The 16,691-nt window shown below is 40.8% G+C and overlaps 1 protein-coding gene across 1 annotated transcript; it reads left to right on the top strand.

Annotated features, from left to right (window-relative positions):
- On the top strand, positions 1 to 15,286 carry LOC144507567 (type III intermediate filament-like). Its single transcript, XM_078234716.1, has 9 exons — positions 1 to 676; positions 1,968 to 2,028; positions 7,192 to 7,287; positions 7,421 to 7,582; positions 9,334 to 9,459; positions 12,416 to 12,636; positions 13,472 to 13,515; positions 14,678 to 14,763; positions 14,866 to 15,286. The coding sequence occupies exons 1-9, from the start codon at positions 156 to 158 to the stop codon at positions 14,899 to 14,901; spliced, it is 1,353 nt and encodes a 450-aa protein (XP_078090842.1). The 5' UTR covers positions 1 to 155; the 3' UTR covers positions 14,902 to 15,286.
- Positions 15,287 to 16,691: the final 1,405 nt, after the last annotated feature.

The following is a 16,691-nucleotide window of genomic DNA, read 5'->3' as shown; positions in this document are numbered from 1 at the left end:
AATCACAGCAGCAGCACTCCCCTCATGGACCCCCAAGGGAAAGTTCCCTATAAATATCAGGCATCTGCCGGCAATCCGTCTCTTGCAGCCCATAGAAGTTGGTGCCTGTGTGAGAAGGTTCAGAAAGTAGAGTATCTCCCAACAAGGATTACAAAATGTCCGGTACAAAGAGTGCCTACCGCCGGATCTTTAACGAGGGACAACTGAAGCCCGTAACCAGCTTCCACTCTTTCTCGGTCCGTTCAGTGCCGCGCGTTAGCTCTCGCACCAGGATGAGTAATTACTCTCCGCAGCCGATGATGAGGCGCAGCAAGGCGACGTACACCAGGAGCAGTGCCCCGGGGACATCCCTGGGGAGCAGCCTAAACTTCTCCCTGGTGGATGCCATGAACTCGGAGTTCAAGGTGAACCGCAGCAACGAGAAAGCCGAGATGATCGAACTGAACGACCGCCTGGCCAGCTTCCTGGACAAGGTGAGGGGGCTGGAGCAGCAGAACAAGATGCTGCTGGCCGAGTTGGAGATGCTGAAGGGCAAGCCCAGGTCCCGCATTGGCGATATGTACGAGGAGGAGCTGAGAGAGCTGCGCCTCCAGATCGACCAGGTCAACAATGAGAAATCCCGCATGGAGGTGGAGAGGGATAACCTGGCGGACGATCTCCAGAAACTTAGAGAGAAGTGAGTGTGTGCTTCTTACTATCTGTTACAGTGGCGCTCACTTGGTTTAAGAGGGGGGGGGGGGGTGTCGTGTACAGATTTCCTTCGAAAGTTGTCCACTTTCACACAATGAGTGGGAACTAACCAGACAGCAAGTTACCCTAAAGTAACAGACCCAGAGTAAAGCCTGTAATGAAGAATATGTTTCTCTGCATCAGCAACATTTGTGGGTTGGGGGGGGCGCTTTCTGAATTAGAAACAAAACAAAAATGCTGGAAATACTCAGCCGCTATCAATAGAGAATAATCGATTCATTGGCATCAAATAATCCGCACAGCAGTCTGAGAATGCAGACATTCCTTGCAGGAATGTTTGAGAGCTCTCAAGAGTACATAGTTAAATCCGCTCTTAATTCCTCGAGGGCAGACTTTTTTTTGTAACAGAAAGAAATGTCTTGGTGCAAGTGGATTGTGGAATGGTATCAGCTGGTCTGGCAAGTTGTATAAAGTTCCTTTTAGTTACTGTGGACACTCCACACTATGTTGTTATTTCCAGCCTGGGTGTTAGAGGAGATTTGTGAATCCGCGGGCTGTTGTGGATCTGTGTGCAGTGATTGGAGCTATTGATGGGTGTGGAAGTGGCAGCGGGAGAAAAGAGCTCAGTAATCCGAATGGATCTCCGGAAAGTGAGCACATGAGATCATCTTGGGTTTAGTAAACTGGGCAGACACTCCCGATTTACCCGGGGGGAGGGGGAGGCTGCAACAACTCCTTAAGAAACCACCTTCCCACCCCCACCCTGTCCCGTCGCTTTTCCAATCATTTCCCTTCAGCGACTTGTACCAGACATGTCACGCCCCATTGAAATGGTGATGGGTTCTCACATTAGAGTTAGCAGTGTAATTGCAGCCTAATTTCAAAGTCAAGAATTGCCCTGATGGGGGAGGGAAGGGAACACCCAGTTTGTTTGCTTTCAAATTGAGTTGGGGAAAGTGGCACCCAATTTGTGGACTCCAGGACTGGTTTAAATACACACTGTTAAGACCAGACACTAACTCCGCCCTTAATGTCTGTTCAACCAGTATCTGTAATTTAATTCCAATGTTTGAATAAGGTTGCAAACATTTGACCAAAACTTTTTCAAAACAATCGATTTCAGTGCCTTGAGATATATACATTCAACTGGAAAGAAAAGCGAGAGTATAGGTAATTGGGGAGAGGGAGAAGAGCGTCTTTAAAACTTTACTCGTCTCCAGCAGTGAAAGTTCAGCGCGAAGTGGAACTATCTGATATCTCAATGCCGTTATTTGCAGATTGCAAGATGAAATTCTTCAGCGGGAGGAGGCCGAAAACAATCTGGCAGCTTTCAGACAGGTATGAACAGTAAACCCACTGCCATCGGTGAAAATTCAACCTGATTTCAGTGATCGAAAGGGCTCGAGTTGATAGTCAATGCCCATGAGACTGGACCGCAAGCCTCCCACCATCTGACCGTATATAGAGAAATAGACACACCCAATTCAATCTGTAAGCAGAGAAAAGGCCTTCAAATAGCTGCCTTAGAACGGTCCCTTCTTTTGAACCAACCCCCCCCCCTCTTATTCTAACCTTCCTTGCAGCAAGTTCAGTAAAGCTTTCTGCAAAACTTGCGAGACTTCTGAATTTATAACAATTTAGAACATTTGGGGATAAAATCAATGCAACATGAAGGGTATTACAAAAACATTTGAAATATAATTTATTTGATTATTTCTTAAATATATCAATGTCAACCAAAAATCTTTTCCCAAGCCCGCTTCTGATTGCCTGCAGCGGGGTGAGCAAAGGATGAAAAGCAGACAATCACCAGTAAAGATACTGCTACAAGTAGCTGTGATTTAGACGTGAACTCCTACAGGGGGCAATTTTAACCTAACCCACCTGGGGGGGGCAATTGATTTTATATGGGCTGGGGTGCAAGCTGGCATGCCACCCAACCCTGCAGGATTCCCACCTGGTGAGTTAGGTTAAAATTACCCCAGCTGTGTGAGCAGTTAACTTGGTGGGATCAGTCAAGAAGGTGAGGTACGCTGCTGTCCTTATTGGATGGCCACATATGTGCACTTTTCAAGGAATGGCTGATTTCTTTTTTCCCTCTTTCCCCGTTCAGAGCATCCAGATGTCTGTGAAAATGTCCCCAGTGTCCCAGGCATTATTGGTTAATTCATCAAAGAGCAGGAATCAAAGTGTTGTTATAGCTGCATAATACATGGTGCCTGCGTCAGCAGGGAATTCTGCTGATGATATTCCAGAGCCATCCTGTGGAAAACGCACAAGAGCAGCCCAGGGTGACGTGGCCAGTAATTTTCTCTCTTCCTGAGGAAGTGTCTGGCCCCCACTCACTGACTGACTGTGCATGATGGAACACCCGCTTTCTGAAGTTCCAGCTGGACAGAATTACTGAGCAGCCCAGTGTCTTACTGCTCTTGCGTCCGTGCTAAACTATTTTTTTCTTTTTTGGTTTTGTTAATTAAAGAACACATTCTTTTTAAAGTAATTCTTGCTGTGTTTGATTCAGAGACCCACAACCACACATCTTCCACGAGTGTACAGGGTGTGGCACTCTGGGGCAGTCCCTTTCATTAAGATTCCTTTGCACTGAGAAGCAACTTATTGCTTCCATTAGCTCCCCCTGTGGTGGATAAATGTGATTTGAGTTTGAGCGGATGCACAAACTTCATCAGTCTAACTCATGACCGTGTCAAAGGAACTGGTAACAATGACTCCAAGGAAGCAGCTGTTTGTTATTCCCCGTTAATATAAAGTGAAGTCTAACAAGGATTTGTCTTGAAATGCTGTGAAAAGAACACCGCTCATGTCAGTAAAATAATTAAATGACTAGATACTTTTGTGCAGCTGGAAAGCAGTAGATTAGGGTATTGCAGTAGATTAGAGTTGTTGCAGTAGCAACATTAACATCTTAGTGACAAGAAAGCAAAGCTTTAATTTTTTTCTAGAAAAATTAATTATTGAATAAAGGAATACACAATTTGATAACCCACATGCAACATGCTAATAACAGAATACTCAAAACAGTGAAAAAAACTTAATCTATTTCCCTTTAATATTCCTGTCCTGACTCACTGACCAATAACACTTGTATCTAACATGTTTTTAACTTGCGTGTACTTAATTGTGAGATCTTGTACGAAATGAGCTGTAAAAATTAAATACAAACATAAGCTAAGAATGATCAAATATGCTATTGTTTTTCATTTGGGCTAATTTAATGTGTGATTCTGTTTGTTACACAAAAACTTAATTGTCCTCCGCCAAGTGAGGTGCTAAGAATATTTTCAGTCTCCCTGCATGCTCTGTGATTTGCTAGATAGAAGTGCTTCTGTGGGAGCCAAACAGTTGAAAAAACATTATTTCAGTTCTCTATTTATAGAAGTGTAAAAATTAGAAGCAGGAGTAGACCATTTGGCCCTTCAAGTCTGTTCCGCCATTCATTTTGATCATGGCTGATCATTGAATTCAGTATCCTGATTCCCCCATCCCTTTAGCCCCACGAGCTATATCTAATTTCTTCTTGAAATCGGACAACGTTTTGGCATCAACTACATTCTGGTAGTGAATTCCACACATTCACCACCCTCTGGTTTAAGAAATTTCTCCTCACCTCAGTTCTAAAAGGTTTACTCCGTATCCTCAAACTATGACCCCTAGTTCTGGATTCCCCCATCATTGGGAACATTCTTTCTGAATCTATCCTGTCCAACTCTGTTAGAATTTTGTAAGTTTCTATGAGATCCGCTCTCACTCTTCTAAACTCCAGTGAATATAATCCTAACTGACTTAGCCTCTCCTCATATGACAGACCTGCCATCCCTAGAATCAACTTGGTAAGCCTTCGCTGTACTCCCTCTATAGCAAGGCCATCCTTCCTCAGATAAGGACACCAAAACTGCACACAATACTCCAGGTGTGGCCTCACCAACGCCCTATACAATTGCAGCAAAACATCCCTATCACTACACTCAAATTCTCTCGCTATGAAAGCCAACATACTATTTACCTTCTTTACTGCCTGCTGTACCTGAGCGCTTACTTTCAGCAATTGATGCACGAGGACTCCAAAGCTCTCGTTGAGTATCCACCACTCTCAATTTACACCCATTCAAGTAATAATCTATCTTTCTATTATTGCTGCCAAAGTGGATAACCTCACATTTATCCACATTATACTGCATCTGCTATGCATATGCCCATATACTCAGCCTGCCTGAATCACGCTAAAGCATCTCTGTATCCCCCTCACAGCTCATCCTCCCACCCAACTTTGTATCATCTGCAAATTTGGAGATAATTCATTCAGTTCCCTCTTCCAAATCATTAAAATATAATGTGAACAGTTGGGGTCTGGGCACAGATTCCTGCGGAACCCCACTAGTCACTGACTGCCAATCAGAAAAAGATCAATTTATGCCAACTCTTTGCTTCCTATCTGCTAAACAGCTTCCTATCCATCTCAAGATGTTACCTGCAATCCCATGTGCTTTAACTTTACATAGTAGTCTGTTACATAACACCTTGTTGAAAACCTTCTGACAGTCTAAATAAATCATATCTACTAGTTCTCCTTGGTCAACTCTACCAGTTACATCCTCAAAAAGTTCCAATAGATTCGTCAAGCATCATTTCCCTTTTGTAAATCCATGCTGACTTTGTCTGATTATACCACATGCTGACTTTGCTGATTATACCACTGCCTTCCAAATGCCGAGGTATGAAACCCTTGATAATAGACTCTAGCAACTTCCCCAGTACGGACGTTAGGCTCACTGGTCTATAGTTCCCTGTTTTCTGTCTACCTCCCTTTTTGAATAGCGGGCTTACATTAGCTACCCTCCAATCTGTAGGAACAATTCCAGAGTCCAAAGAATTTTGAAAAATAACCACCAATAGATCTACTATTTCCAGGGCCACTTCCTTAAGTACTCTGAGATGAAGATTATCAGGCCCTGGAGATTTATCCACCTTCAATCCCATTAATTTCCCCAAAACCATTTCTCTACTAACGCCTTTCTCTTTCTCGCAGCACTTCTGGCATATTATTCATGTCTTCGTTTGTGAAGACAAATGACAAACGTTACAAACGACAAATATTTAAGACAAACGTTTGCAAAGTAAAAATGTAATTCCTCAGCCATTTATTCCCCTTATTATAAGTGGCTACAAACTTAATTGGATGCATTTTTATAAAAGACTCAGTTGATTGTTAAATGATCACAAAATCCCTAGTACAGCTGATTAGGTAATGTTGCCTCCAAAGCATTTTAAAGTATTGTCCATCAAACAGCAAATAGAAAACAATAGCTGTTGTTTCATAACTGACCCAGTGTTAATAAAATCCAGCACCATGGCTGCTCTATAGCAGAAACATCAAATCCACTCACTATTGAACAAACCTAGCTGTCCTGTTTGATTAGAGAACTTATTACAGTGCTCTGTACTGAAGTTACCACATCAAAGCTCAAGTTGCAATTAATGTCATCTACTGTTTGATCACCAAGACTTCATAGCAGGTTTAAATAACTGCATTCATTTTCGAGCCTAATCCCATTCAACATGAGAGCCAGCTGCATTTTCAGCATGAAATACAGCAATCTGGAACAACCGAATGGAATATTTAACTTCCAGCAAAACTTTAAAAAGAGACTTATAAAGAGGAATAGCATTTCTTTTGAAGAAAATATTTTTGAATCTTATTTAAAACTCTTGGAGAATGAATGTTTGATCAGCAGGGTATCAAAATCAATTAAGGATACACAAAAATAATTGGAATTTGAACAATGACTTTTTGTTTGAATTGTAACTTCTTCATCCCCAGTAGTTAATGACAACTGTAATTCTCAAGCAGCAGAGTTGAACAATCACTGATTGATCATGAATGATTGTGACTGACCCGAAAAAGCTCAGAAGTTTATATTTTTCTTCTTGCATGCTGACTGAGAGTCCTTGTAGCTTTCTTTAAGCTATGCATGTAAGGCTGATTTATGTCTAATTTGGTTTTCATTGCAATTACCATGGGAACTAAATTCCAACATGAACTGGTTGGGCCGAATGGCACGTTTCTGTGTAATGCCTGTGTATTTCTATTTAAGATTGACCAGAAGAGGGGTGGTGCAGCATCAAATAGAGTTTATGCCAAATTTACAAGTGTCTGGGGCTGCTTGAGTGCTGTCTGTCAAATTTTGGAATCGTTAGAATGGTGCAACAACTATGTTGGACACATTTTTAGCAACTGTTTAAAATGGTTGTTGCCTCTAGCTCATCCTTCACATTTTGTAAACCTTAGTTTAAATATTTTTATGTTGTTGAGGCTATTCAAATATCAGTTTCCACTGACGTTTGAGCATTGATATGAGTAATTTAAATGATTGAATTCAGGTTTATATATTGTTAGATACAATTCAATGTGACGGACAAAATAAGTGCCAGAATGTTACTTGATCATAATTAATTAACCAGTAATTTTTCTGTTGTTTCTATGAGGATGTGGATGATGCCTGTCTGGCACGTTTAGATCTGGAACGTAAAGTTGAGTCACTGCAGGAAGAAATTATGTTCTTAAAGAAACTTCATGAAGAGGTAAGCATGTTTTTTATCATTCAGAATACTTATTTGGGTAATATTTATTTAAATATGTGATGCTGATTAAAGATATCTGGAATGTACTATTTTGGCTCAACATTGACTTGTATATTTTTATTTCTTTCTTCAGGAAATTCGTGAACTGCAGGCTCAAATCCAAGACTCGCAAGTCAGGGTTGAAATGGATGTGGCCAGACCTGACCTTACTGCAGCACTCCATGAAGTTCGTTCTCAGTTTGATAAACTTGCTGCTAAGAATATTGCTGAAACCGAGGAATGGTACAAGTCCAAGGTACATTTTCTGTTATGCATTTCTTAGTGGTCATGATAACAAAATGGAGGCCAAACCACTTATCAACCAACTTCTACAGCTTTATACCAAGCACTGTCCCTCTCCCAGTGCCAATTCTCACATCTTTATATTTTATTAAAGAAAAGCATCTTTGCCCTTGCTCCCACAATGGAATATATAATTACTACCATACGACTATCTATACTAAACATCTAGTTCTATTCCTGTATCTACCAGCTATACCTATCCCATAATTACACTCACTCCCAACTCCAAATTGCATATTTTAAATTATCATTCAGATCCTATTAACTTCCATACTCATAAACACATTTAAACTTTAGAACACCTCAAATTACTACTGTTATACACATTCCAATTTCATCAACAGACTGATCTCATCCTTATTCATGCTCCGTACATTTCAGCTATACCAGTTTATGGATGCGATTTTCCCGCCCCATTGCGCTGGTCGAGTAGCGTAGCGGGGTGGGAAATTTCAGCGGGAGACAAAAAATCTGAATTGCGCTCGGCATCCGGCCAGTTATGATCTTCCCGGGCCATTTCTCCTGACATGATCAGGACTCAAGGCTGATTTAAGTTTTCATATCCTTATATAAATCTATTTATTTCCGGTGGAGATTCTCACTGGCATAGATCACAGATGGACCCACCAACGGGGACCAGATGCAGTGGCCATGCCAGGGGGCTGGAGGCCATTGAGGCACCCTGGATGGTCGTGGGCGGTACCCCTTTAGTAGTGCCAGTCTGGGACCCTGGCAGTGCCACCAGGCACCCTGGAAAAGGAAGGGGGCCTCACAGGGGGCAGAGCCAGACAAGCGGTGGGAGAGAAGAGGGGAACTCTGCATCGGGGGTGGGGCTAATGGTGAGGCCAGCGATTGGAGGTTGGGACCACCAATCAGGAGACTGGCAATCGGGAGGGGATGGCAATCAGAATGACTGGAGGGCATAGGTTTAAGGTGAGAGGGGAGAGATACAAAAGGGTCCAGATGGGCAATTTTTTCATCAGAGGTTGGTGAGTGTCTGGAACGAGCTGCCAGAGGCAGTTATAGAGGCAGATACAATTTTGTCTTTTTAAAAAGCATTTAGACAGTTACATGGATAAGATGGGTACAGAGGGATATGGGCCAAATGTGGGCAATTGGGACTAGCTTGGTGGTAAAAACTAGGCGGCATGGACAAGTTGGGCCGATTGGCCTGTTTTCTTGCTGTAAACCTCTATACCTCTCTGATGGGGGCCCATTTGTACACAATATATGGGAGATCAGGTTTCCCTGGCGAGCTTAGGCTCCACCCCCTCCACTGGTGTGAAACGCCCTACTGCCAAAGAAATTGACAAGAGTGTGGGAAAATTGTATGTGGTAGCTCGCTGATAAAACCGGAATGAAACTCTCCGGTTTTCAGACTTTTATGACACTTTGAAAATCTTAGGGGAAAGTTCCACCCTACCTTTCCCACCTTAATACCTAATGTAACCTGTGGAATCACTTCACTCTGCACTTTTTTTCCCATTCGTCACTCTAGTGATCAACTCATCCACACTACAATCTCCACAGTCGGTCTCACTGTCACATCCACATTTTCCTACAGCGACTCCCACAGCAATCGGGGCAATGTACATTAATCCTTTATTAAATACAAAACTAAGATTTAAATGTATTTTGTTTGGTAAGGTCAGGACGTGAGTGTTATAGTAAGAATCGCTCATCGAGGTTTTTGTATTGAAACAGTTGACTGATGTGAGTGATTCTGCCTCTCGCAACAATGATGCTCTTCGCACAGCAAAACAAGAGAATGGTGATTACCGCAGACAAATCCAGACACTGACCTGCGATATTGATGCACTTAAGGGAACAGTAAGTACTCTTAAATATATATTATATGTAGCCTTCCAACAAAATAAATTCAGTTATAGAACTGAAAGATTTGTTGGCCAACAATAACACTGCACGTTTATCAATTCCTTTAACATGATAAAACATGCCAATGTGTTTAGCAGCACCATCAGAAGTAAAAGTTGCCACCAAGCTCCATAGGGATATTAGGACAGGTAAGACCATAAGATATAAGAACATAAGAAATAGGAGCAGGAGTAGGCCATCTAGCCCCTCGAGCCTGCCCCGCCATTCAATAAGATCATGGCTGATCTGAAGTGGATCAGTTCCACTTACCCGCCTGATCCCTATAACCCCTAATTCCCTTACCGATCAGGAATCCATCTATCCGTGATTTAAACATATTCAACGGGGTAGCCTCCACCACTTCAGTGGGCAGAGAATTCCAGAGATTCACCACCCTCTGAGAGAAGTTCCTCCTCAAAGCATATAGGAGCAGAATTAAGCCATTCAGCCCATCGAGTCTGCTATGCCATTCAACCATGGTTGATAAGTTTCTCAGCCCCATTCTTCCGCTTTTCCCTTCGTATCCCTTGATCCCTTTAACAATCAAGAACCTATCTATCTCTAGGTAGATGACCAAATGCTTGATCAGAGAGGCAGGTTTTAAGGAGAGACTTAAAGGAGGAGAAAGAAGTAGAGAGATGAACAGGTTTAGGTTCAGAATTTGAGAGAATAGGGACTGGAAAGCTGAAGGTGTAGCTGCCGTTGGAGAGCAATTAAAATTGGAGATGCACAAGAAGCCAGAATGGATGAGTGCAGAAATTACAAGCAAGTAGTAGTACTAGAGGAGGTTACAGAAATATTACAGTGGTCGAAGTAGGCAACCTTGATGATGGGGTGGGTATGTGATTGAAAGCACAGGTCAGGATTGAATAGGACATGGAGGTTACGAACAGACTGCTTCAATTGAAAGCCAGGGAAGGGGATGGAATTGGTGGCTATGGAACAGATTTTGGGACAGAGACTGAAGAAAATGGCTTCAGTCTTTCTAACTTTGGAGGAAAGGCCTGGCAAGCTGCATAACCAATCAAATTCAATGGGAGACTCAAAAGGGGTAATGCTGAGGTAAAGCTGAGTGTTATCAAAGTACATGGATAACATTGAAAAAGCAAAGGAAGTATTTTTAAAGAAAGGCTGACAAGTCTTAATAGATTTGATCCTCAATCATTTTAAATAATGGGGAGCCAAAATCACCAATTCCAATAGAATTATAAAGGCAAAACAAGTTATGATCAAATTTTACAGTACTCTGTTCAGTTGACAGCTTGAGAATGCTACCCTGCTCTGGTCATGGTAAGACAAAGGGAAGAACTTCAAGCACAGTCGAGCTACAAGAATCATTACCCGAGGCTGAATTGTGGTGAAAGGTGGAGAAACGTGGAAATTTCAGCCTTGAAAGAATGTGGCTGAGTGCCAATCTTAGCATTTCTGTATAATATAATGTATGTAAAACAGTCGGCAGTAAGGAAGAGGTAAATCTGAAAAAATAAATAAAATTGCAAGAGAAGAGGGGTGTCACAGGCTCAAACTAGTGAAAAAAAAACATTGGAAGTGATCAACATATAGAATGGGCTCACAAATTGGTTCTTAAATACTTCATGACCCTATTAGACATAGCAGTCAGAAGGGTCCAAGCCTTGACCTTCCCTCAATCCCAGTAATGGAAATTCCAAAATACTATCCTTTGTCTTGTTTCTAAGTCCTGTTTACTGCTCTTATCTGTTGTGGTAAGCATCCCAATGCAAAGTTTAACGGCAACTTTCTGGACACCAATGAAAGTGGCACCTCTTGGTCATTAAAAAAAATCCACCTTTTACAACCTCAAGATATCCCAAAATGTTCCACAGCCAATAATGCACTTTTAAAGTGTAGTTACTGCTGCAATATAGAAAATCTGGTAGCCAATTTTCACTTAGCAAGCACCTCAAACAACATTGAAATAAATGATCCGTTCCTCAGGGATTTGTTTGATGTTGACCAGAATATCAGGAAAATATCCCTGCTCTTTGAATAGACTGAGAAAATATGGCCTGGAGAGCCAGGAATGTCCCTTCCCATCTCATTTGCTTTACAGTGTTGCTTCCAAATTTAGTACAGGCTGAGTACATTTCAAGGCAGTATAAGGAGGTGCATGAGCCTAACAAAACATGTTGCTTCTTCACGTGTTTTTGGTATTGCCTGGCTAATTACTTATCTCTGATGCTACAGAGAGGAATATCAAAGCAAATACTTAATTAAACTCAAGTACACCAATAAGGTCATTGACCCAGAGGCTTGTCATACTGTATTAGCGCTGATGTCAGCAGAAGATTTTTCCAAGTATTTTGGGGGTTTCCTTTTTTCTAATATTTGAACCCCCCTAAATACATTGGTAGATGATATACCGTGCCATCTTCACCTGCTTTAACTCTCCTCATCTGTTTTCTTTTTAACTACATTATTTTAAAGTTGCTTTCTAATATCTATATTAAAATTTATTGTATGTTAAACTTTTGAAAACATTTCTGTGTCTTAACTTTTGAAACTTCATCTATATTGCCTCTTAATGGATGGGTGCCGCAGCTATACTTTACAGCTAAAAAAGCCATCTTTATTCTTTTAAGTGATCATTATTGTGAATGTAAACTGCCCTCATCATCCAAGGAAAGTTTTCAATTATAGTGGCTTACAGTGAATGACTGAGAAGCTAAAACATTACAACTATAATTTTATGCCTTGGCAAAAATCCCAAGTGCCCTCATGAATTCTGAAATTAAGCAGTATGTTAATAAAACTTATTTGTGGTTTATGAATGGAAACATCTGGAATGGTTTTGGAACCATTGAAACAGATCAAACAAATTTGAGAGAAAAAGCATAAAGTAGGGGACTGAAGGAAGAAAATGAAAGTAACATAAATATTCCTGTTAAAACAGAATGAATCTCTTGAGCGCCAAATGCAAGAAATGGAAGAACGTTACATTTTGGAGGCAAATAATGCCCAAGATACCATTGGCCGTCTTGAAGATGACATTGGTAACTTGAAGGATGAGATGGCTCGTCACTTGCAAGAATACCAAGAGTTGCTGACCGTAAAGATGGCTCTTGATATTGAGATTGCAACCTACAGGAAATTGCTGGAGGGCGAGGAAAGCAGGTATGGTTTTTGTGTAATTTAAGAAAAAATTGTACTTTTTAATTCAAATGAAAAATAGTGTTAATTATAAAATATTCAGTTTGAAGATTGATACAAACACATACTCAATAACTCCAAAAATCCATATAGGTTTCTTTGCTTTGTGAATGCACTGATATAAGCAGCAAGAATTAAACAAGTGCCTTCACAAAACAAAATAGGTACCTGTTGTATAGAAAACATATTTGAACTTATGGTGCTTTGCACATACATTATACACATGTGAACAGTAAACTGACAAAAACTGCTCACCACTAATGTAGCAAGAAAGATTCTTCTTTAAATCTCTACCATTAGGTTTGAGTAAAAGCTTCATTTGACTTTTAAAGCTACTCTCCTTATGTGTATAATTTTAGTTCTTGGCTAGGGCGGATAGAGACTAGGTTAGAAGACCTTCTCAGGAGAACTGTCGATGGTTAATAAATGTTGCTTTGCAAACAATGTCCATATCCTGTGAACAAATGAAAAGAAGGCCATCACTTGAGATGTCCCGGGCAAATAGAGCAGCAAGCTTTGGTGGAATAAATGACTGAAGCTGATGGTAGTAATTGATCTTTAAATGATTGTGATGGTGGAGATGCGTTGCTGATGGTAGTCATAAGATTTCTACAGCTGAATCTGTTCTTTTGTTCAATCTGGAGGAACCTTTTGGGAGAATAGAATAAATTTACACATCGAGTCAGGGAGGCAGAAGCTATTGAGTGATTCGACAGGGAGTTGGCTGTGGTAATAGTAGAATTATATGGAAGGATGATCGCCTTCATTTGTGTAATTATATATTTATTTTCTTTGGCAGGATTTCTATGCCTGTGGCACCATTTGGTTCTCTAAGACTTTCTGGTAGGTTATCCCTATTGTTAACTTGGAAATGGATGAGTAATGTTTGCATTTTTTAAAAAAAGTCAGTTTATAAAAAGCACCTGTTTTAAGACATGCTTTTCCCGCTATAAAGGACCTTTCTCTTTACTTCATGCCATGCATTGAATGCAGAATGATATCGGTAAGTCAGCTGTTCTGTGGTTATATTATTCCTCCACAGACATTTGATCTAAGAAATGTTTTTCTTTTACCTGCACAACGAACATTTTACAAGGCCGACTCAACATTATAACACAAAGTACAAGCTTCCATGCTTATTCTTTTTAAAGGTTCAATGAAATCTGAGCTGGTTCTGGTGAAAATTTTCAGAGCTTCAATTTGTATTTTTGCCTGATGAGACACCCAGAACATTTGGTTGAATATTTGGCTTATAAAGGAATCATTAACAATTGACACTGTTTAAGATACAGGTTTGGATTTCCTTCTTGTTCACAGCAGTGGCTTGGGACTTCTGTCTGCCACTTTAACATTAATCCCAATTTATTTTTCTTGGTTGGCATGGCAGTTCACACTGATATCCCACCAAGAGAGGGAGTCCACTACTGCAATAAAAGCATTACAGCCAAGACCAAACCTGTATCTACTCAGCAACCACACAGATAAAGTTCCAGCAGGGATCAAACATGAGCCATTCTCCAATCCTAAAACAAGAAGGCACCCAACACCCTACCACTGTCCTGGCTAAGGTCAGCTAACTCAATGTTGGCCTATGGTCAATAAGCCAAGGACTTTGCTGACTTGTATAGCTGAGTTCATTGGACAATCTAAATAGGAACTACAAGAGTATGGTTGCTGTTCAATATGTTTCAAACTTGGAGCAAGCCTATAGATACATGTCTAACATTTTTAACGCAGCCAGCATGAATTCCACAATGGGACATCATGCTTAGTAGTAAATGCAGTGACCCAATAATGTCTTTATATTCCAACTTGATTCTGGCAATGAGCATGTTTTATAAATGTTCAGAGAGCAGCATTATTATTTACATTGTGGACTAGTCTACTTAATATAGGAAGTTTCAGTTAAAAACACAAGAGGAAGCATATTGCTCAGTCTTTGCATAGTTGATATTTTGACTGAAACCATTCATCTATGATTTCATTATTTGTATTTTCTTTACAGATGCCATGTATGAGCAGCAGCCAAGTGATATTCAAATGTCAAGGAGGAATGTTGTAATTAAAACAATTGAAACCAGTGGCGGAGACGTTAGTATTAAAGTTCACAAAAAAAACCAACTTAATAAAATGGATATACCTCTTTCCAGCTTACAAAAACTAACGCGTCAAATATTTTCTTTGCTTTTGCAGATACTCAGCGAAACTACCCAGAGAATTGAAGACTGAACCGAGTCTTCAGTCTGAGGTGCTCTTTCATGCGCATGGAAGCCGATGACCTAATAAGAAGAAACGCTTGACAAGAATGTTGCTCCTCCTTTTAATCATCAAGAAGAAAACTGTTGGCTTTGAAGTGCCTTTCTGTATCTAATTGAAGAGTGTCAGATTCAATAAAGTTGTGTTGTAAGCTTTGTAGAAAAGCAAATGGCTTTACAGAAGGATTATATCACTCTGTTTACAGAAAGAGTCACTAGTTTACAATGGCACAGTAATAAATAGCAATACTTCATTCACCAGTTTTGAATCTTTATTTACAGGTTCAGAATCTCAATTGCTTTACTTTTCCTCCCCAGCAATTCTGTGTAAGCAAGCTGTAATAAAACTTTGAACAAATCCTCTGTTTGTTGTGTGAATTCTTATTCGGCTGTTTTGGGGTAAGTTTTCAGCATCACCCCCATAACTTGTTGCTAGGGGCTGCTTTTAATAATCTCCCACTAAGAAGCATATAAAAAGTCATGAAGCATTTGTAATTATGTTTTGCGATGATTGGAATGCACTACCTAGACACTTCTTTCATTCAGAGAGCTGAACAAGACAAGGGTACTAAGAAACTCCAGGTCAATTCCAAGGGTGATCAAGCACATTCCTACATGCAGTTAGCCTGCTTATAGGCAGTGGTCAGCACTACTGTTCATGAAAAATAAATGAAACTGACCAAAAGGTGCCATGTAATTCACAGCAACTGCTGTGCTGGAAATTTGAAGTAAAACTAGAAAATGACTGAACTATTTAGTAGGTCAGGGATCATCAATGGAGAAAAACTCAAAAGTGACTTTCTGTGAGCATTAATGAAACACATAGAGCAGTACAGGCCCTTCGGCCCTCGATGTTGCGCTGACCAGTGAAACCAATCTAAAGTCCATCTAACCTACACTATTCCAATATAATCCATATATTTATCAAATGACCATTTAAATGCCCTTAATGTTGGCGAGTCCACTACGGCTGCAGGCAGGGCATTCCACGCCCTTACTACTCTGAGTGAAGAACCTACCTCTGACATCTGTCCTATATCACCCCTCAATTTAAAGCTATGTCCCCTCGTGCTCGCTATCACCATCTGAGGAAAAAGGCTCTCACTATCCACCCTATCTAATCCTCTGATCATCTTGTATGCCTTTATTAAGTCACCTCTTAACCTCTCTAACGAAAACAACCTCAAGTCCCTCAGCCTTTCCTCATAAGACCGTCCCAGCATACCAGACAACATCCTAGTAAATCTCCTCTGCACCCTTTCCAATGCTTCCACATCCTATAAGGCGGCCGCACCAGAGTTTTGTACAGCTGCAACATGACCTCCTGGCTCCAAAACTCAATCGCTCTACCAATAAAAGCTAACACTCCATATGCCTTCTTAACAACCCTATCAACCTGGGTGTCAACTTTCAGGGATCTAAGCACATGGACACCCAGATCTCTCTCTTCATCCACATTACCAAGTATCTTACCATTAGCCCAGTACTCTGTAATCCTGTTACTCCTTCCAAAGTGAATCACATCACACTTTTCCGCATTGAACTCCATTCGCCACCTCTCAGCCCAGCTCTGCAGCTTATCTATGTCCCTCTAACCTGCAACAACCTTCCGCACTGTCCACAACTCCACCGACTTTAGTGTCATCTGCAAATTTACTAACCCATCCTTCTACGACCTCACCCAGGTCATTTATAAAAATGACAAACAGCAGTGGCCCCAAAACAGATCCTTGCGGTACACCACTAGTAACTGAACTCCAGGAT

This window comes from Mustelus asterias, chromosome 2 (assembly GCF_964213995.1).
Source record: "Mustelus asterias chromosome 2, sMusAst1.hap1.1, whole genome shotgun sequence".
Taxonomy (NCBI): domain Eukaryota; kingdom Metazoa; phylum Chordata; class Chondrichthyes; order Carcharhiniformes; family Triakidae; genus Mustelus; species Mustelus asterias.
Note: the sequence above shows the minus strand (reverse complement) of the source record. Positions and strands in the feature narration are given on the sequence as shown.